General features: G+C 36.6%; 1 protein-coding gene across 4 annotated transcripts in view; it reads right to left on the reverse strand.

The window, feature by feature from the left end:
• slc24a4a (solute carrier family 24 member 4a) overlaps positions 1-5,797 on the reverse strand; it is a 47,120-nt gene extending 41,323 nt beyond the window's left edge. For all 4 annotated transcript variants that reach the window (XM_051133974.1, XM_051133973.1, XM_051133972.1 and 1 more), the window contains exons 1-2: positions 5,652-5,797; positions 5,180-5,564 (exon numbers count right to left, since the gene is read on the reverse strand). In XM_051133974.1, coding sequence (XP_050989931.1) covers positions 5,180-5,357 — 178 coding nt within the window. In that variant the 5' untranslated portion in view covers positions 5,358-5,564; positions 5,652-5,797. The remainder of the gene's footprint in view (positions 1-5,179; positions 5,565-5,651) is intronic.
• Between the last annotated feature and the right edge of the window lie 17,885 nt (positions 5,798-23,682).

Genomic DNA, 23,682 nt, shown 5'->3' on the forward strand with positions numbered 1-23,682 from the left:
TCCAAAACTTCCTAAAATTACTACACATTTACAATTACTACAATTGTGTACCTTGAGATATTATACAATTTGCATACATACAAAATTTGTTAAAATTTTCCCAAGATGTTTTTGAACCGACTTTGCACCAGTTCTGTAGAACGGCCCATATGCACATTTTGTCCAGTATTTTTACTGTTAAAATATACTGTATTTAAGACCATTTAGCTTTATTTATTTTTTTACTGAAAGAATTTTTGGAATTTAAGAAACAAATCTGTTAACTTCCAAACAACTGCCATCCTTAGTCCTCATTTGAAAGAAAAAAAAAAAAAAAAAAAAAATACTATTACCAATTAATTAATTTTGATGACAAATTTATCATCGGGTGGACAATTCTTTTAATGCACACAATATCTTTAAAATGGCCATTCTTGAAACTTTAAATATTCCCTACATTACGACTAGCTAGACAGAGACTGAAAAAAATTCCCCACACTGAAATCTACTGCAGCAAAACCTGTCAAATATATTCCAACTGCTCCTAAATCAAGAACAGAATGACCCACTTAGAGCTTATGAGAAGCAGAAAAAAAAGAGCAGTAAAGTTGTGTAACGAAGTGTCACAGAAGGAGGACAGAATAATGAACTCAACAGCAATAAAAAGTTCATTAAGCAGCATTTTCAGGCTGCACTAACTTCCCCACAGTTATCGACAGAGGAAAATGAGAAGATGCAGAAGAACAGGAATGAGATTTGGGAAGCTGGCCCATATTAGGTGTGATATTCGGTAATCACAGCAGGAGTGCACACCAGATGGACTTCTGACATGCTTATCAGATACGCCAACATCCGTACAGCCATTAAGCAGAAAGCACATATTCAGCATCCTCATCATTACAATATCATGTGCAGGTAATCCCTTAAGCCTCTTGTAATTTTGCCGTAATTAAACACAACCGCACCCACTAGTATCGCTCAGCCAGACAGGCAACGCTGTACACTTTGCAGGCAATGAGAGTAAGTGGCAAAGCGTGATGCAAAATCCCCTGTAATGAGACATCATTTGTGTCTGAGATGGGTTTGTACCACAGGGGTTTGATCTGTGCTCTGTTTATAACCACCTAGGCTGGGTGTTCATTTCAGCTATATCTAGGTAATGCACACAGCTGACTGCAGTTTCCAGCGGAAATAAACGCAAGTGGCAGAATGCGAATTTTAATGGGGGAACCGTTTCATTCCATGACGGTTGAGCTAAAAAAAAAAAAATAAAGATGCAGGGCTCTAAAGTGCGACCATTTTAGTCGACTGAAAATTACTGTGCGAGACTATGAAAAAATATTTGTGAGCACTGACCCGATCAGCATATTTGCGTTTGCGCTGAGGGGAGCTTCAAAGATTTCTACGTGATTTTGCAATGTTGAGTAAAGTATCACATACACCTCTCACGAATCCTTTCATAAAGTGAAGAGAGAGTGTAAATAAGAAATTCATTGCGCAGTGTAGAAAGCTTTGTTGATTATAACGGCACTTTGTAAGTTTGCGATGAACTAAGATGAGTGATGGCTTTTAATGATTTTAAAGGAGTTTGTAAATGAGATATTGATTTAATATCACAGTTAAATAAACAAGAAGTTAATATTAAGTGAGTTACATTGTCTGACTATAACACTATTGCCTGATTTTGCTCCATTTCGTCGTAAAAAACAGTCCGAAACAAGTTACACCAAGCTGCTGCGCATCTCCATTCAAACAGCGGTGTTTCGTTTATGAATGAACGTGCGTTTTCAAATGAATCAGTGAGTCAATGATTCAATTTCCCATTCATAAAGACAGTCACTTGCTTTATACCTGAACGAATCAGCCGTTCGAATGAATTGAATGATACGATTCATTAAATCAGTGACTTGCCACCACCTACTGGCAGATTTAGTTTCATTTTTAAAGCATGTTTTCAATTATTTAAATCATTTAATATTTTTGCATTTAAAATTTAATATTTAAACCATTAATCTCAACATTAATTTATGAATTTGATTGCACTCATGCCACCTCTGAGCCTCATTAAACATGAAAATACACCTACAAGCCACTTTTGTGTTCTTCTGTGCCACCTCTGTAGTACAAAATTTCGTTAATACGGATTTCATTTGATCGGTAACTTATTCTTATTCTGTTGTTTTGATTAGAAATTTTAAAAAGCTTAATTTTTTTTTTTTTTTTTTGACAAAAGATGACCGCTGGCATGTTTTGTGTAATGGCAAAGGTATACAACATAGGTTGGATACTGTTATGTCTGTGTGGTTCTTCGTCTGGCACTGATTCCATTTCCTGTGTCCTCTAGGATGCTTTTTATCTCCATACTTAAATTACGGATGAGATTGTTATACCCTTTATCTTACAGATATGATTTTTAATCCAATTCGTAAAACTGCTTTTCCTCAAATCCCCCTTCACCTTCCTTTCACAGTACTCTTGTGGAGAGATTAAAAAAAAGAGAACATCAGACTCTTTGAATATCAGACCGTCTGCTGGCTAATGATCAGCGGGGGTCTCAGAGCTCTCCACATATTTCCAGATTTATCTTTAAAGATGTTATGTAGTTCCAAACCTGCATGACCTTATTTCTTCCGTGAAACACAAACAGAGATGTTAACTGAATATTCAAGCTGCATATTTCCACACAATTAAAGTGAGCTGGGGTGTAGTAGTAGTAGTATCGACTGGACATTTTCCTTTTTCGATAATCCATTACACTCAGATGTACATCACGATACAGAAGAAGAGATCTGTTGCTACTTCTATTTTATCTCAACTTTATAAGCTAGAGTTACCAAGAAAGTTTTCCCGTAGTTAAAGGATTAGTTGACTTCCGGGATAAAAATTTCCTGATATATTACTCACCACCATGTCATCCAAGATGTTCATGTCTTTCTTTCTTTAGTTGAAAAAAAATAAAGATTTTTGAGGAAAACATTCCAAGATTTTTCTCCATATAGTGGACTTCAGTGGGAGCCAATGGGTTAAAGGTCCAAACTGCAGTTTCAAAGCAGCTTCAAAGGACTCCACAAGATCCCACCCAAGGAATAAGTGTCTTATCTAGCAAAACAATGTCATTTTCTAAAATATAAATATAAATTTAAATACTTTTAAACCACAAATGCTTGTCTTGCACTTGCTCGACCTCATACATTACAAAGTCATGTTGGAAAGGTTAAGCGTGATGTAGGCGGAAGTACCGCCTCAGTGTTTACAAAGCGATTGTGCAAAGAAATCAAATGTCTTTTAAAAAAAAAAAAAGCTAACACAACAACATCAGACACAGACACATAACTAACCAAGCGTGATCTTTCCAGCGTGATACGTCCAAGAGTTTTAAACACCAGTCTGTTACTGTAGGGACAATCATTTTACATTTTCACATCCCTAATCATGACACTGAACAAAACTGTGAGCGTTTGCTTAATTTAGTCAGAAGGCCTTTGAGCAGTCCTTGGCCAATGAAAGCTGCTATGGATTCAGACCTTCTGAATCTTCCGTCAGTCTGAAGGTCTGTCTATGTGACAACAATAACCAACTTGCCATTTTAGTGAATTCTGTAATACACATCCTCATCTAAAAATGGACTAAGTTCAAGAAGCTAGTTCTTCATCGAATATAGTAAATTTAACTAAATGTAAACAATCCATTTAAAGGAGAAGTTCACTTCCAGAACATAAATTTACAGACAATGTACTGACCCCCTTGTAATCCAAGATTCATGTCTTTCTTTCTTCAGTCGTAAAAAAAAAAATTGTTTTTTTAAAGAAAACATTTCAGGATTTTTCTCCATATAATGGATTGATATAGTGCCCTGAGTTTGAACTTCCAAAATGCAGTTTAAATGCGGCTTCAAACGATCCCAAATGTGGTTGTAAACGATCCCAGCAGAGGAAGAAAAATAAAAATAATACAATTTATACATTTTTTTTTTTTTATGTCAAACACTCGTCTTGTCTTACTCTCTCTGAACTCTGTGCATTCTAGCTCAAGACAGTTAGGGTATGTCGAAAAACTCTGATCGTATTTCCTCCCTCAACTTCAACAAAATCACCCTATATCGCTGTTTAACCTGTTTTGTTAAGGGTGTTTGATCTTCTTTGCATGTTCACTTTGCAAATACTGGGTCGGAACTTCTGCAGCGATGTAGGATGATTTTGAAATGAATTTTGAAGTTGAGGGAGAAAATACAGTCATAGTTCTTCGACATACCCTAACTATCTTGAGTCAGAGTTCAGGGAGAGTAAGACAAGATGAGCATTTGACATTAAAAAGTATTTAAAAATTGTATTTTTTACGCTAGTTAAGATTCTTCTTCCTTGGCTGGGATCGTTTACAGCCGCATTTGGGATCGTTTGAAGCTGCATTTTGAAAGTTCAAACTCGGGGCACCATATCAGTCCATTATATGGAGAAAAATCCTTAAATGTTTTCCTCAAAAACACAATTTCTTTACGACTGAAGAAAGAAAGCACATGAACATCTTGGATGACAAAGGGGTGAGTACATTATCTGTAAAGTGTTGTTCTGGAAGTGGATTTCTCCTTTAATACAACATTCATGAAAGGAAGCAAATCTGCAGAAGTCTTAGATGCCTGTGGCTTTATTGACTCCGCCCTTCACAATTTTAGCCCGCCCTTCTAAACGTTTGGCTCCGCCCACACGGGCTCGATTCAAACTCAGACAGTTTGAAATGAGCAGCTAATCGTCGAATACAATGAAGCATTTAATTTGTATAACACATTTGCTAATAAACGGTCAAGGGTTGTCAGTGACATATTATGGACTACAGCTTGCAATCATCGCCGTTTGTTTGTTTGTTTCATTGTTGACTAACGTACGCACAAATGAGACTGCCGTTACTGTACAACGTGTAACCATGCCAACCGAAACACCTTCACACAAAATAGCCCAAAGAATAACGGACGCTGTAAAGATGCTGTCAACCGTTCTTGTGTATTTTTTTAATGTGAAGGGATGTTCTCCCCGCTCACAGCAGCCTCTATTCACACAACTGTGAATAATTCAACGTCTGACGTCCCAAAAAAAGACAAGTATGCACCGCTGCCTTGTCGGCGCAGTATTAATACACTATACAATAACGACGAGCGTAAGTAGCTGTGTAGCTCCACCGACACATATAGTGACAATCACTCACTCACCTGTTTTTGTGAGCAACGCCGACATACACCACGCCAGGAACAGGACGCTGCAGATGAAGCACACCTGCACGAACAGCATCTCTCTCCTTTTGCGAACTTTAAACATTTTGGTAATGATGCTCTTTTTAGATATATTGCAGTTCTGCTCCAGCTCCATGGTCGTCTGTGGCTGGGTCATTTTGGGAGTGTAATTCAGCTCCGAGTCGAAGCCACACAGATGGCCGGGACCGCAGGAAATCAGGCTCGGGATGAGGTCTTCCTCATGTCCAGTGCGCGGATCCCGTGTGAGGCAGTGGAGCGCGCAGCGTGCATGTGTGTGAGCTTCAGTCCCAGGTGCGTCCACGCGTTCGTTCTGATGTTGGATTATTAAAGCAGCCCGTGTGTCCTGTTGCGAGAGAAAACAGCTAATTATAATCAGCTGAAATTAATCACTGGACATATTTTGTCTGATAATAACAAGACTAAAACCTACATTCTCTAAAACTATACAGGGCGACCTAAGTGTCTTGTTATTTCATGAAATATATAAAAAGCCCTGTCAGTGCGCGTCTTTCGGAGCCATGCCGTTTAAGCTCAGTCCTCTCAAGTTGAGGTTTCATCTCCCTCTCATGCAGCTGCTGTGACTTCTACATGTGAGAGACTGTTACGCGCGTTCACGTGACGCTGATGACGTAGGCACACTGAGCCTACTACACTCACTAGACTAGACTACTATAATCCTTTGAAAAGGCATGGCTTCTACCATATAGTGTAGGCTATTGCTAATAAAGCCACTGAATGTCATGTAAAGTACTGTATATTACACTGGTGATATTAATAGTAAATTAAGAAATGATCATTTTATCATGTGGATCTTGTTTCAGTGGATCATTTTTTCTTTGAGGGTTTAATTATATGATGCAATGTGTTATTTTCTTATACAAACAGTAAGAATGATCATTTTAATACTTTTATTAAGCAAGGATGCATTAAAGTGACAGTAAATACCTCAAAGGAGAAGTTCACTTCCAGAGCAAAAATTTACAGATAATATACTCTCCCCGTTGTCATCCATTATGTTCGTGTCTTTCTTTCTTCAGTCATAAAGAAAATGTTTTTTGAGGAAAATATTTCAGAAACTATCTCCATATAGTGGACTATTATGGTGCCCGTGAGTTTGAACTTCCAAAATGCAGTTTCAGTGCAGCTTCAAAGGACCCTAAACGATAGCCGAGGAATAAGGGTCTCATCTAGCAAAATTATCGTCATTTAAAAAAATAAAAAATACAAATTTACATACATTTAAACCTGGAATGCTCATCTTGTCTTGCTCTGCCATGCACATGTGCAGTTTGTGCAGTCCCGTTCAAGACAGGACATGTAAAAAAACACCCATCTTATGTTCTCCTCCAACTTCTAAATTACTGTTTAACCTTTTTTTTGTACAGGTCATTTGACTGTCTTTACATGTTTAGTACTTCTGCAGCGATGCAGGACGATTTTTATTATTATTATTATTTTTTTTTTAGAAATGACTGATTGTTTCGCTAGATAAGAGCCTTATCCCTAATAGCACACGTACATCTCGGAGACGTCTATTTGACGTCTGCATTTACATTTGCAAGACGTATTTTTTACGCAGTTTGCTCATCTGCAATATGTTTATTGGACGTTTCCTATTAGATGTCAAACTAGAGATGATAGATAAATACGTCTATTAGATGTCTTTAAGATGTTTGTGATTTAGAATGTATGTAAAACTGACATCTTACAGACGTCTTCCAGATGTTTGTACACAGCAGATGCTTTCCAGATCAAGAGATCTTTAACAGAAATCTTGCAGACGTACGAGTGCTATCTGGGATTGCTCGGCTGGGATCGCCCTTTGAAACAGTTGTCCCGCCCCCTTTCTTAAATAGCCAGTAGCGTTTTGTTTATTTCACAGCTTGGGCCCACGGGTAGTTTTTATTGTCCGCGAGTTGAAGTGACCCTATAACGTCATATTTAGCCGCTGAAATGCAAATTTACCAGGGGAACACAGACCAAAAAAACGTGTATTTTATCTACCAGAATGCAATTTTTAACAGGGGACCTCCCTTGAAACATGATTGGGCTAGTTTTGGGCTAGTTTTGAGTAGCAATTGGGCAGGTTTTGTTATTAAAACCTGGCAACCCTGGTTAAGCTGGGTAAAGTCACATCTGACATCGTATGAGAGCCAACAATCTCATCCATATCGCATATATATACATTTATATATAAAATAGCATTCTGTGTAGAATTCAAATGTGTCCGATACTTTTTGAGGTCTGCTCCGACTTGCGCATATGATCCACTCTTTTATCAATGCGGTGGTTTGTGTGACACAATGCAAAAACAGACTTCATTGGCCCCAACGTAATGCATATTTAAACTGTCTGAATCGTTGGCTATTCGCTATATAGTGAACTACGTGCAATTTACCGTACAGTAAATACAACTTCTGTGACGGACTGACTGATTTCAGCCGCAGCTTCAGCGTCTGTTTATAGTGCAGGGCCGGGACTTTTTGGATTCTAGAGAGCATTTGATTGGGCAGTAAGTTTGATGAGAAGCTGAAGTGCAGGGTGATGTCATCAAAATCGCTGATCCATATTGGCGTAAGTAAGAGACTGTAAGTTTTGAATGCTTCTATCTTCTAAATGTGAATTTTGTCATCGTTTTGAAACACACTAGCGTACAGATAACCTTAAGGCTAAAATATTCATACTAAAAGCCAAAAAACTTGATGGGGACTTTAGTGTTTTATATTTGATGTTTTTTCTTAAATGACATCTTCTATTTCAATTCCAGTTTTCAGTATCAGTAGATTGTGTAATAAACAGTACATAGCGTTTCCTTAAATTTGCCCTATTAAAAGTGATGGGTTGCTGTAAATTAATCCTTGGTGAGTCACTTTGACAGACTTAGGTAGAAAGCAGCTTATATGGTGACGAATGGCTGAGCAACATTTTTTCCAGGCTTTTTTCATGGGTTCTTATTGTGTGAGGCCCTACATTTACAAATGACAAGAAAGTGGTTCATAAACTTGTGACCACTGTGCAGTGACCACAGGATGCAATTGTTGTACTTTCTAAAGAAAAAATGCATTTTTTTAATCCTTTTGGAATAATGTCAACTTAGAAAATGTCAGGTTAAGGTCAGTTCCCTAATGCAATAGCAATATTTTCAACAAAAATGATATTACTATTGAATTAACTAGCCACGAAAAGGGAAAACAAATCTTAAAATCTGTAATTTCAAGAAGGTAAATAAAAATAGACAAACCATTTACCCAACTGTTATACAAAATTAACTACAAAAACTTGAGAAAAGTGTGATATCTGAGTGCCAAAACAAGTTTCCCCTTCCTGAGGATGCTGGAAAGAGCATTAAATCAGCACACCTAAAATTGAATTCACTGCGGAGGAAAGCACATCGTTGGTAACGGTATAGTTTTACAACCAAAGCAATTCATCTAAAATAGTTCGATTTCAGTTCTGTGAAAAACACACCTCAAAGATTTTATGGATATATGATCTGGTGACACATATACAGTATATTGCATGAAAGATGAAAATTACTTTTTGCAACCATTCAACATAAAGTCTGGTTCACTGCATCTGTATTCTTTTCCGAGAACAGAAGCCACTTCCTTTCTAGTCTCAGCATCAGTCAGGGAACCTGTATGCTGGTAGTCTATAGTATGGTTATGGTTAGACTACTTCCTGACAGTCTTCATATCTAGGGCAAAGCTATACCCAGTTGCCTTTACTGAATCTGATACACTTGTATTGACTAAGACAGTAAGTATAATTGATAGCTGATAGTCCTGAAAATCATAGCAGGTTGCTGTGAAGAGTTCACAACTACTTTTTGGAGAAATTCAGCATTACGTCTTACTCACCAAAGGATCTTCTGCAGTGAATGGGTGCCATCAGAATGAGAGTCCAAACAGCTGATAAAAACACAAACCTGTCCATCAATTAAAGGGATAGTTCACCCCTAAATTAAAATTCTGTCATAAATCTCTCACTCTCTTGTCATTCCAAACCTCTAAGACCTTTGTTCATCTTCAGAACATGATTTAAGATATTTTTGATGAAATCCAAAAGCTTTCTGACCCTGCATGGACAGCAACACACCTACCATGTTCAAGGCCCAGATAAGTAGTAAGGAAATTTGTTAAAATAGTCCATGTGACATCAGTGGTTGAACCTTTATTTTATGAAGCTATGAGAATACATTTTGTGTGCAAAGAAAACAAAAACAACTTTATTCAACAGTATCTTCTCTTCTGTGTCAGTCCTTGATGCACATTTCAAAAACAAATGACAAAGAAACTTTATTGTTAGTCATTTTGGCAAGACATGTGAATTTACAACTAAGCCCAGCACATCAAACAAGCTCAACAACAAGGAATCAGCCTCAGGGTGGCCTGTTAATGCTGCCTTTTTTGCTGGGCTAAAGAAGTTCAATTGCCTGAACTAAATGCATCGCCAGACAAAAGATGAAGCAAGAGGATGTTGCACGCTCACAAATTTGTTTTCACCAGCTAAAGCCTACGCCGGCTGATGTCAGTGCTTTTTAACGTCAGTTTTTTGCTAACTACTCTTCAGGCTAAAAGAACAGGATTGTGTGAGCAAGATTTACTGGACAATGATGCTACCGGTGTGCCCCCTGCAGTGCACGGTGTGTAAGTTTGCCAAAAGACGGTGTGGAAAAGCTCAGAAGTCACGCTGCCTTGTAATCATGAGAATGGTCTGAATTCTCCAGTGGTGTGTGAGTGTGCGTGTTTGTGTGAGAGAACGAGTATGAGTGTGTGTGGTGAGTAACTCTCTCGAGTTTTAAAGGTCAGCTGGTGAGAATTTAGGCCAGGTGAGATGTGGGATCCTCAATGCTGTGGTGTTTTGTTATAATTCTGAGAGACAGTATGTGTGCGTAAAGGGGTCCTATTATGCCCTTTTATGATCCCAAGTATGCTGTAAGGCTAGTGTCAGTACAGTAACGACCCAGATATTCACAGGAGTAAAAAGTATGACAACAGGCCTTGGTTTTCTTCTAGATATTCTGGTATACACTACCAGTCAAAAGTTTTTGAACAGTAAAGTTTTTTAAAGAAGTCTCTTCTGCTCATCGAGCCTGCATTTACTTGATCCAAGTACAGTAAAAACATTAATACTGTGAAATATTTTTGTTTGAAATGTGTGAAATGTTTTCTATTTTAATGTCATTTATTCCTGTGATCAAAGCTAAATTTTCAGCTTCATTACTCCAGTCGTGAGTATCACATAATATTTCAGAAATAATTTTAATATGCTGATTTGCTGTTCAAGAAACATTTATTACTATTATTATTATTATTATTATTATTTAAAACAGTTGAGTACTTTTTTCAGGATCATTGATGAATAGAAAGATCCAAAGATCAGCATTTATCTGAAATAAAAAGCTTTTGTAACATTATACACTATACCATTCAAAAGCTTTGTTTATTTATTTAGTTAGTTTTTATGAAAGAAATTATAGAAATTAATACTTTTATTTAGCAAGGGTGCTTTAAATTGCTCAAAAGGAATGATTACACATTTTGTAACATTTATAATGTTACAAAAGATTTCTATTTCAGATAAATGCTGATCTTCTGAACTTTCTATTCATCAAAGAAACTTGAAAAAATTCTACTAAGCTGTTTTCAACATAATAATAATAATAATTATATATTTTTTGAGCAGCAAATCACAATATTAGAATGATTTCTGAAGGATCATGTGACTGGAGTAATGATGGTAAAAATTCAGCTTTGAAATCACAGGAATAAATTATATTTTAAAATAGAAAACCGTTATTTTAAATAGTAAAAATATTTCAAAATTTGACCATTTTTGCTGTACTTTGGATCAAAGAAACGCAGGCTTGGTGAGCAGAAGAGACTTCTTTAAAAACATTAAAAATCTTGCTGTTCAAAACTTTTGACTGGTAGTGTAATTTTAATTTACAGTTAATATGCAGTTGAAATGTTCAGTTATATACAACATGGTAATTAACCTTTAAGCGGTTGGATAATTTAATGACATGTACAGGGAGAAAGATCTTGTGTGCTGCTTAAAAAATTATTTTCGAATTTGGTGAGGTTACAGTCTTCACTGTAAGGTACATGGAAGCACAGCCCCAGGTAACACTGCCACAGAATTTTTCAGATGTAACATTATTAAAGATGCCCATGAGAATTATGTCCTGCAGCAGGAGAATGTAATTTATTTTGTATTGCCGTTAATAACAGAACATTTATTCCATTTATATTTTTTCCCAGCAGGGTTTTTCTACAGGAGGTTTTCCAGTAACCAGTTGGTACTTAAAGAAGGATTCACGCTGTTAACATCTCTCTCTCTTGCTCTCTCATTCCTTTGAATCATGTGTTTAGTTCAGATGACTTGCTTCCCCAGACAATAATGTCAAAAGACTTGAGCCTTTTTCCATGTTCAAGCCTTGAAGAAAGACTGTGACTGTTTTAACTAACCAGCACTAACTGTTTAGATGAAGTCACAATTGATGTATTGTGTTTTGATGTTGAAGAAGCTCTGTACTTCCTCTGCTTTTTAGAAATCCAGTCAATATTTTTCTTGCAGAACAGACATGTGATGAACATGTCAATAAGTTTTTCTTCCATGTGTGCTATACATCAATACATGTGTTTAGGGGGCAGAACAATGTGGAATCAGCCATGTTGTTGGGCTATATGAATTGTTAATATACATTTATACATTTGTTGTAAACTGGCAGAACCATTCTGACTATAGCCAACTTGGACTGAAATAATGTGTTTTTCCTTACCGCTCTGCTGGCTCAGGCATCATAATGATGACTCCTTAGGCAGGGATGATTAAGCAAGATTTAATGCTGTCACTCAAAACCTTCACAGCCGTTTACATCAGCTGTAACTTGATCTGGCTTTAGATGTAAATGAAACTGGAGTATAGCCAAACCTTACTGTTGAAGTCGAACGTCTAGAATCAAGACTTCTTTTAAGGAGAATTAACTTGCACAGTGAGGAGGAGAGTTTGAGTGGCCAAAGACTCTCCAAGGATCACAGCTGAGGAATTACAGAGATTAGTTTAGTCTTAAGGTCAGAAAGCCCCTAATAGCCCCTACATCACTACATGTTGTTCATTAGGGTTTCAAGAAAAATTCTCCTCGCTTATCCAAAAACAAACTCCAGAATTTTCAGATTTTCAGACATGACTAGAACTTCACGGGACTGGCTTGGTCAGATGAAAGTTAAAAAAAAAAAAGAGCTTTTTGGCAGCAAACCCACCAGGTGGCTTTGGTGCAGACACGGATAAAGAGTACCCCATGCCCACGGTTAAATATGCTTCTTGTGGGCCTATTTTTCTGCCAGAGACCCTGGATATCTTTTTTAGATACATGGCATAATGGATTCTATCAAATGCCAACAGATAAAAAAATCTATCACTGTAAAAATGTGTCACTGAGCACAAAATGAAGCTTCTGTCATGGCCATCCCTGTTCCCTGACCTGAACCCTATGGAAAATGAATGGAGTTAACTGAAGAGAAGAAGCACCAGAGATCGGAATCTGAAAGATCTGGAGAGATTCTGTATGAAGGAATGCTCTCTGATCTCTTGTCAGGTGTTCGCCAAACTCATCAGGCATTATAGGAGAAAACTCAGAGCTGTTATCTTGGGAAAAGGACATTGCAGTAATTGGGTGCCAATAATTGTGGCCAATATGAACTAGAAAAAAACATTGATTTCATAATGAGATAACAGCTGTGAGTTTTTCTTATAATGCCTGATGAGTTTGGCAACCCCCCCCCCTCCCCCTCCTTACACACTTTCTATTGTTTTGCTCCAATGATACAAGTGGGAACATGCTTAAAAGTAAAGCTTCCAAAAGATTTTTTTTTTTTTTTTTTTTTGGTGATGCCATAAAGGACCCATTTTGGATTCACCAAAGAACCTTTTAGAGAACAGTTCTTTAAAGGACCATTTTGCCTTGGTGTGAAGAATATTTTAGAAATCTAAAAGAAATACCACCAAAATTAGCAAAAACTTAATACTTGAAATTCATTATCCAAAAAAAATAAATAAATAAAAAACGACACGTTAAGATACTAGCATTCTATTTTATTATTACAAGTGCAAAAAAAATAAAGTGCTCAGTGCATTTCAAATCCACAACAAACATTTTGGTCACTCAGGACCAATTCTTCATATTCTTTTAAAACATTTCATCTTTAATAACGTACAAGAAGCCTTTTCCACTTTAAAGAACCTTTTGAGCAGTGGAAGGATTTCATGGATGTCAAAGGTTCTGAATGGAACCATCAATGCTAAGAAAGGACATAAAGGCAGTATTAATTACATTCAATCCAACTTAAATTTTGTTAAAGGTAAATCTTAAATCTTTCAGCAATACATTTATTTAAAGGGGACATTGGATGAACATCTTCCACAAGTTGATATGATTCTTCTTCATGAAATGTCTGCAAAATACTTTAAATGCCTTTATGGTTGTGTAAAACAACACAATTTTATCAGCACTGATAGCCTTGTGGTGAGCACGCCGACATACAGCGCCATTCTGCTATGGGCGTCCTGAGTTCGAATCCCAGTTGGAGGACCTTTCTTGATCCTGTCCCCCTTCTCTCTCTCCCACTTTGTTTCCAGCTTGGTAATTGAGACTGTTTAGGTTTTTTGGGGATTAAAAAAAGAAGTGAATTGACTGCTAAGGTACACTTACATGCGAAGTGAATTTACATGTATGCAAGGTCAAAAAACACTTTAGTTTTCTCCAAAAATAATTTAATTTTACCTCAATTCTAGATGATTCGTAAAAGACTCAGTCTCTCTAAACCCCTCCTTTCCGTGAGCCCTCACTGCTGTGATTGGTCAGATGGCACAGTCCTTTATGATTGGTTTACCGCATACAGCGTGTGTCGGAAAACGAAACACCCATTACCATAACTGAATGACAGCCCTGGAGACTTGTCAATACATAGAAAAGATGGCATCGATTTTACCATACCAATTCGAGCCAGAGTCTGACGATAAAACGGTTGAAGCGACTGATCGACAAATTAGCATGGACTACTGTGGAAAGTGCTGGCAATTTGCTTATGTAAGTGAACCGGGCACACCTCTATATTGTAAACTTCAACATTATATAATGCATTAAGTGGCTTTCACACTGAACGCGGAAAGCACTGCGCTGGCCACTAATTTGAACTTTGAGCGTGGCGTGCACGCCTTGCGTGCCAGTGGTGCACTCCGCTGCACATGCATTTTTGTCGACACAGAAGCAAGCCGTCCTGGCGCGGCGCAAGCAATTGAAATGAATGGGTTTCAAAGCACAGAACATGGACGGACATTATGCAAATGTGTTACTTTGTGATGTATAACCATAACAGAATAAGATTCTAAATGACTCGTTCAGGAGATTGTGAGTTGACTGTTTTTTTTTAATGGACAATAACTTTATTTATCGTGCACTGTCAGCTTCACAACTTTGCAGATAGTTTATGTTCACGTACAGCTACATGACACACTACATGAAAGGTCATATTTGAAAAGGCATAATAGGAGCACTTTAAATAGACTTGTCGGTTGTTCAAACCCAAATTATTAGTGTGGAAATGTTTTTCAAGTGACAATAATCTGGGAAACAGCTCTAAAACAGTAATGAAAACTCACACAAGCTATTTACCCATGTATTCAGAAAATCTTAAGTGGATCCACATTTCTGCATGGCATATAAACCTCGCCAGCTAGGAGTCCAAAGGGCTCGCCGCCAAGCCGTTGAGAAGGGAACAAAATGGCTCCAGGGACGTACTCTGCTCTGGTAGCAGCAGCTCCCCACAGGCATATGGAAACACGTCCCTCGTTTCAAAGAGAATTCCAGCCACCCCAGATAACCTTGCTTACCCCAGAGGAAAACCCCTCCACAGCCAACCTTCCTGTTTGCACAGATAAATTATTTCTCTGATGCTTTCATCTTACCTTCAACTCTGAAGTTAACGCCCCTTTAAATGATGTATCTGTGCCTCATACTATCCCCTAGATATGTCAAACTCTTTTTATATGCTGCAGTGTCCTCGTTAAACAACCGCAAATGTCATACTGGAAGTCTGGACAACTTTGCTTGTTTTTAATAGTGTGTAAACAGATTTGTGTGCTAAAATGTTGATTGTTTTTGGCTTATGATCAAAGGTACACTACCCTCTTTTATCCTATCACAATACTGAAGTAAAAAATGAATATTGTTCATATAGTTGACCTCAATTTTACTTGTGTATATACTGTAGGCCTGTTTGTTTTTTTATTGTAGTTTGTGGTGTGAGACCTGAATATGATTCTGAAACTATAAAAGGTTTGTTCAAGGAATCCAAGTTCATTTTTTTGAGCTTATAGTATTTGCTGGGAATGAGATGGTGATCAGCACATGGAGGCTGAAGGTCTAAATATCGCTGTCTGGCCAAAGTGACGTCAACAGAAAAATTTTCAAAGACGGAGCAAGATAATTACATTTGCTGGGAGATTAAAAAGACATTTTTTTCTTTGGAATAAGGTGCACAGATGAATACACAAAGAAAAGGAAAAAGGCAAGGAAATCTTATTAATAAAGTAAATATTGTCCATTTTGATTTCATGTTGACTATAATCCTTACTAAACACTAAGGATTGATGTATTATGAACTGGTGTAGAGACAAACAGCAGCTCAGCAGTCATGCCGCCTTCCTGCCTGTAATCATGTGAATGGTCTGAATACAGCAATGTGTGAGTGAGTGTGCGTCTCAGGCTTCAAGGACTGGTCAGCTGATGAGAATTTGGGGTTTGAGGCACCAGGCAAGAAAGTCAGCTGATGACTTGAATGCTGTGGAGAAGCATGTTTTTCATTCTGAGTATCAGTCTGCAGTGAAAAGCTATAGGACATGCACATGACACATACTTCAAATCATTACATTTACTCCATCTCATTCACTACTGTAATATACAATGACCAAAATTATCAACGCAACACTTTTTGTTTTTGCCCCCATTTTTCATTAGCTGAACTCAAAGATCTAAGACTTTTTCTATGTACACAAAAGGCCTATTTCTCTCAAGTATTGTTCACAAATCTGTCTAAATCTGAGTTAGTGAGCACTTCTTCTTTGCCGAGATAATCTATCCACTTCACAGGTGTGGCATATCAAGATGCTGTTTAGACAGCATGATTATTGCACAGGTGTGCCTTAGGCTGGCCACAATAAAAGGCCACTCTAAAACGTGCAGTTTTACTGTATTATGGGAGGGGGGGGGTTGCAAAGGAAGCAAAGTTTACTTTCTTTAGCACAGGAAAACCAGTCTCCTCTTGGCTTATATTGAAATCATCTGACATTTTTCTTTATAAATCGTCATTTTGTACTTCAAATTCATGACCGGTGTTTTGTTGTGCTTCCGTGTTCGACACTTCTGAGCAGCGCATGCGCAACACATATGTCCTACGTCATTAGCCTGGAGCGGCTTCCATGTTCAACAATTAGCACAAGCTAGAGAAATGTGATTATTACATTTTGAAAACATTTTTTTTAACAAAAATGCATCGATTCACTACAGGAGGCCTTTATTCACCCCCTGGAGCTGTGTGGAGTACTTTTTTTATGGATGGATGCACTTTATTGGACTGCTTTTGGACTGTTCAACAGAAACACCCGCACACTGCTATTATAAAGCTTGAAAGAGCCAGGACCATTTTTAATATAACTCTGACTGAATTTGACTGAAAGAAGAAAGTCATATACACCTAGGATGCCTTGAGGGTGAGTAAATCATGGGGTAATTTTCATTTTTGGGTAAACTAACCCTTTAAAATACACTGCAAAAAAAGCCAGACCAACATAGCCTACTGGCTGGTTACCAGAACAATCGTGTAATGATTATTCTTGCCAATAAGGGGCTGCAAGCTACACTGATTACTTTGTTGTAATACTTTGACGAGAGCAGATTGCTATTCAATTACCAAAAGATACACCGTTATCACTTTTAAGGTAGGCACATATTACAGATTTGGAGTACTATATAGACTGCCAAAAGTTATAAAAAAAATCAAGGAAAAGAGTGCAAAAAACTGTCTGAGAAACAAAAGGCGTTTGTGGTTGGCCAAACTGAACCAGGATTTTCAGGGCAAGAATCTTGACAACATTCATGTTTGTTCTTATCATTTCCGCTCAGCTAGGTGAAATATTAGCCTACTATCTTAATTAATACTGTTCGTATGTATTTTTACCACCTATTAACTTTAGTTTTTCAAAATATTGCACCCTTTGCTGCTTACTAGGTCCTTCTCTATATGAATTAGCCTCCGCACATTTTTTCCGTTGTTTAGACAGCATAAATTAGCAGAACAACGTATTTGGTAGTACATTAACCGTGCACTACCCAATATGGCCGCGCAAAACCCTCTATACTGTTTGAATCTTTTTGCTATCTGTCATGGTTACTATTTATTATTTTTCATACTGTGAAAAAATATTGTGAAAAATATTTTGTTTTTTTATTTTTAGTTTTTATTCATACATGGTAACAAGTGAGATTTCAAAAAATATTTTTACCATTTCAGAAATGACAACACCATCTCACGGCCAATTCGTACATATTTTACAAAGTGGTTAATTCATACAAATTCGTACGACCTCACTTGTATTATTTTACACGATTTCTGTCACAGTTAAGTTTAGCGTTGGGGTTAGGTGTGGTCCTTCGTACAAATTCCTATGAATTTGACACCTTGTAATATACATACATCGTACGAATTAGTGACCTTGTCAAAATGACTGAAAGAATATTCCAGACAAAATAGAAACCATTTTCTCCTCCATTTTTCTATAGTATGCACAATTACATCTAGTCATATTTTAGCATTTGCAATGAACATTGCAAACTTTGAACATGCATGTCTGGCGCTTCCTTATCACATTACTGTGATGCGTTTTGGGTCATGATTCACCAGTTGAGAACTGGTCTAGACAGTATTAGCGTGCATATCTAGCTAATGCTATACATTCATTCTAATAATGAATTGCTGCCATGTGCACCTCAGCCCCAAACCGTTCCCTCAAGCATGAACTGTAATAATCAAGAAGAAATCCATAATATCCAGTCATTATAATGATCAATAATTAAAGAGTACAATTAATATTAAAACTAATACTAATTTAATGGGGCTTAATAGAGGGAACGGCACTTGCCTCATGCTGTTTGCCAGCGGGGAACCGTCAGGACTTGGCCGTTCTCCACCTTGCTGGTCCGTAGCAGCTTGTTCCATTAACATGGTGCTGCTCTGACAGAGCTGGCATTAGAGTCACAGTAAGAGGATTAGCTGATGGACATTTCTGCCATGCCTGGTCAATTATGAAAATGAAAAATGGACAAAAGGTCAGAGTTGACATACACTCCATATCACAAAACTCTTCACCCCGCTACGCAAATGCCCATACACACATGGTGGCAAACAAAGAGGGTTATTGTAGGCCACCACATGGTAAAAAAGGATTAAGGGGTGACATACTAAACAGCAGATATGCTGTCAGAGGATGTCGTCTTACATTCTAGTTTTTTTTTTTTTGGTATGGCTTTTTTTCTTCATGCATGTACTGTGTTTTCATTCTGTATAAAAGAAGCCTGGCTGTTTGGGTCTTGTATTCTTACCTCAGCGTCATGTAATAGCGAGAAGTGGAGCATGAAATAAAGTCTAACAACCTGAACATCAACATTAGTGAACGCAGGCAGAACTGTTCTGCATTTATGGAGTCAAGCGTCGCTTCCTTTATCAACACGCACCTTGATTATAAAAAACGTACAGATGTCTATGGATCAGTGCAATGGTAAATGTCATCTGACGTCCTCTGAAATTAATCATGCCTTCCATATAGCATGCATAAATTATACATATTAACATCATGTGTCGGTGTTGCCTCCAAAACAGTATAGATCATTCTCAGGACCTTTCAGCAAGTATTTATTAAACGCTGTTAATGGCAAACGTTGTCAGCATTTTACAATAAGTTCATTGTAATTGTTGCACACAGTATGTACTGTGCGATAATTGTACAATATTAAATAAAGGCAGTTTCTTATTTTTCTTCTTAATAATAATCTGCAGTATAATGATCAAGTTTTCAAATGAATAAAGATACAATATTATTATTATTGTTGTCTTGGAAATTAAATATTTAAATTCTATAATCACGTGTTCACCATCAGTTCAAAGTGTTGGTAAATAGCAAAAAATGCATGAAAATCTACAAAATAAAAATGATAGCATATGGGTTTGGGATGACATGAGGGTGAGTACACTAATAAAATATTTAAATTAATAGCAAAAAATCTACAAGTATTTTGCAGTGGTTTATTGTTAATTATAAAAATAAATTCTTCTTATTATTAAGGATAATAAAAAAGTAAACAAAAAAATAAAAGTGATAATTATCAAACATTAAAACTAAAGAAACTTTATTATTAGTAATAATACATTGCAAAATTCCGTCGTCATTTATTCACCCTCAGTGGCAGTTCACAAGTGTTGCCAATAGCAAAAACCTGCAGAATAAAATTTTTTAAAAATTAAAAAATAATAGCATATGAGTTTGGGATTACATGAGGCGTGAGTACAGTAATACATTTTTTTTAATTAATAGCAAAATCTACAGGTATTTTGCAGTAGTTCATTGTTAATTAGCAAATATAAAAAGATTATTATTATTATTATTACTACAATAACAACAACAACAATTAATAATAATAATAATAATGATAATAATAATAATACATTATTACAGAATTCCATCACAATTACTTATTCATGCTCAGTGGCCGTTTAAAGTGTTACAAATAGCAAAAAGTGCATAGTAATATAATATTAATATATTTTTGAAAATTAAAATTAACAGCATATGCGTGATGATTAGGTATTACTAATAAAATATCTAAACGAATATCAAAAATCTGCATAAATATCTACAGGTATTTTGCAGTAGTTTATTGATAATTATTCATATAAATATGAAAAAAAATTATTATTATTGCTATTATTATTAACAATAATAATATTAATAATAAAAGTGTCAAGTGATAATTATCAAACATTAAAAATAAAAAAAACTTAACAACAACAACAACAACAACAACAATAATAATATTACATTATTCCAAAATTCCATCATCATTTATTCACTCTCAATGGCAGTTTAATTGCAAAAAACTGTCATAAATTTTTTAAAATAATTATTTTGTGATCCACAGTAAAAATAACATTTGCATTTGTGTTTGAGATGACATAAGGTCATTACTAATAAAATATCTAAATTAATATAAAAAAGCTGTGTACAAATCTACAGGTATTTTGCAGTGGTTTATTGATAATTATCAAATATTAATAATAATAAACATTTAACAACATCAATTATTTTTATTAATAATTATGATTATTATAAATAATAATGATAATAAAAGTGTCAAGTGATAATTATCAAACATTAAAAATAAAGAAACTTTAATTATAGTAATAATAATAATAATAATAATAATAATACATTATTCCAAAATTCCATCATCATTTATTCACCCTCAGTGGCAGTTCAAAGTGTTGGCCAATAGCAAAAAAACGGCATAATAAAATTTTTGAAAATTAATTACTTTGTGATCCACAGTAAAAATCACATCATATGGGTTTGGGATGACATGAGGGTGAGTACATTTAATGACAGAATTTGAATAAAATTTAGGGTGAACTGTCGTTTTAAAGGGCACTACACAAGTTAAAATACTTGTAAGTCATCATCCCTGATCATTCCCTGCTTGTGGACAATCATGTGATATAATGTGGAAAACAGGAGAGCCACTAACTTGGAGTGCTGACTTCATATCCTGTCACTGCCATCACATCCCATCATCTTCATACTCCATTTTGTTTACCACTACATTTTTGTTTTACATTTTTCCTTTAGTGTCATTCATGTGACAGTTCAGAGCAAAACTGCAGTTGACAAACCAGTATCAGCATCTTTACAGCGTAGTGGGGCTGAAATTGTTTGACAGCTCTCTGTCGCTCCTCTGTGGTCTGATTGCATAACTACATGCATTATAGAGCGCTAACATCTTCTCTGTACGTGTTTGGTGATTATTACAGATGGCAAAATCTCCTCTAAAGATCAGCGACCACAGCTAGGGACATAGCAGCGATTAAAGCAGAGTGATATGATGCTTTAGAGAAACAAAAAAATACATGTTATTGATTTCCAACAGGAATTACATGGTTTAATGCAGCGTGTGAACATGAGGACATATGTGTTTAAAATGATTCTTACGGTCAATTACGCCAACTCAAGCAGCAAAGCTTTCTATCACAGAGAGCAGATATGTAGTCTATATTCTGTATGTACAGATGTCATGTTTATTGCTAAACACATTTGCCTGGTTCACTGTACACGAACATCACTCAGTGTTTTATTAAATGTGTTAAAGGAACACTTGAAAATCCTGTCACTGTTTACTCACCCTTTGTCGTTTTAAACTCTTGTTTCCGTCGAAAACAAAGTTGAATTTGTGTCATAAAAGTATCATATAATCATAATCATATAATGAGAATAACAGTGCAGTAAATGGTGAAACTGTTTGCACTACATACCAGTGTGTTCATAATTAAGACAATACATTAAAATAACATGGTAAGGCACAACAATTTGCAATATTAAGCATCGAAACAAGCTGTTTTGTACAGCTAATAGTAGCTGGACGTGGATGAGACCGGAAGCCAGACTTATAAAATTTACAAATGGCCGGGCCCACTCTTACCGGAAAAATAAGGTAGATAAAAGCAGTTCATATTTAGGGCCTGAGCACCTATTGGGATTGCTCAGTTTCTTCTTCTCCAAAATAAATTGCATTTTTGAGGCCCTAAACATGAAGGAAAACTAAAGATACTTTGCACACATGCCAAAAGTGACAAAAATGTATGTCTGATATGGGTTTCGAAAAAGGGTCCCTGGTGAAAAAAACAGCATATGCTGGTAGGTATGTTTTGATGCTGGTTTAAGCTGGTCCTTTGCTGGTTTATGCTCCTTGACCAGCAACATGACCAGCAAAGGACCAGCTTAAACCAGCATCAAAACATACCTACCAGCATACCTACCAGGGGTGTGGCAAAATGGCTCGATACGCCACCTATAAAATTTAAACGAAATGCCCCTCGAGCTATGTTTCACATACATCTATGAAATTCGGTGGACACGTGTACAAAACTACAAAAAAAGTCCAAAACCCAACAGGAAGTCTGTTTTTAATTTTCTCGACAAGTTTTGTGCCATTTTCAGGTGTTGTATTTAAACAAACTCCTACTAGAGATCTAGATCAAGAGATTTAAACACTAAATTTGGTCAGTGTAATCTAAAGTCCTTTGTGACGTTAAATTGCGAAGATCTTGAGTTTTCGTTGGAGGGCGTGTCTGTGGCGGCCTGACAAACTTCAATGCTTCGCCATGAAACAGGGAAGTTGTAATAATTCAGGCACACAATATCCAATCTGCCTCAGACTTCACATGTTTGATAAGAGTCCTGTGCTGAACACATGCCATGTGCATATTCAGTTATAGTCATAGCACCACCTGCTGGCAACAGGAAGTAGCATGTTTTACGCTCTAACAAATTCCTCCTAGAGATTTAATGACATCAACATTATATTTGGTCAGTCTACTCTAAAGGCCTTTGTAATGTTAAATTGTGAAGATCTTGAGTTTTCATTGAAGGACGTGTCTGTGGCAGCCTGACAAAATTCAATATTTCGCCATGGAAAAGGAAGTTGTAAACCATACAATGCCCAGTCGGCCCCAAACTTCACACGTTCGATAAGAGTCCTGGCCTGAACGGCGTCACACCGACAGAGGCCACTCCCACGATAGTTGATTGACGTAAGCATTTTACCTCAGATCAGCTGTCACAGTCCGCCCTCTTTGTTTCGATGCCGGAGCAGGGATGTAAGTTAGACAAGAATATCTCCGATTGAGTGACTGAGGTGTTGTGTTGCTGGATGTAATAATGAACATAGTGGGCGTCATTTACTCCCGACATCTGAGTCTTTTTTTTATGAATCTTTGCAATTGCCTTTCCTAATAATGTGCTAGTTAGCAAGTTTAGCGGCTAAACGTGGCTAAACGCGGCTAAAGTAAACAGGCTCGTCACTCCACAGAGAGAAGAGAGGGGCGGGGCGAACAGAGCTCATTTGCATTTAAAGCAGCCTCGACCAGAATGAGATGATTTTTGCAGAGCTGATTTTGACAAGGTAAAAGGGTGTCGTTTTACACTACATTGAGAATTTTTAACCAAAGTATATTATAGATTTTTCATTAAGACCCTAAGGAATCATATCAACTTGTGGAAAATGGGCATCTGAATACCTCTTTAATACATGTGTGTTCTTTTCCAAGTCTGAAGCCATATGACAGTTTTATGAT

This window comes from Labeo rohita, chromosome 17, assembly GCF_022985175.1.
Source record: "Labeo rohita strain BAU-BD-2019 chromosome 17, IGBB_LRoh.1.0, whole genome shotgun sequence".
Lineage (NCBI taxonomy): Eukaryota > Metazoa > Chordata > Actinopteri > Cypriniformes > Cyprinidae > Labeo > Labeo rohita.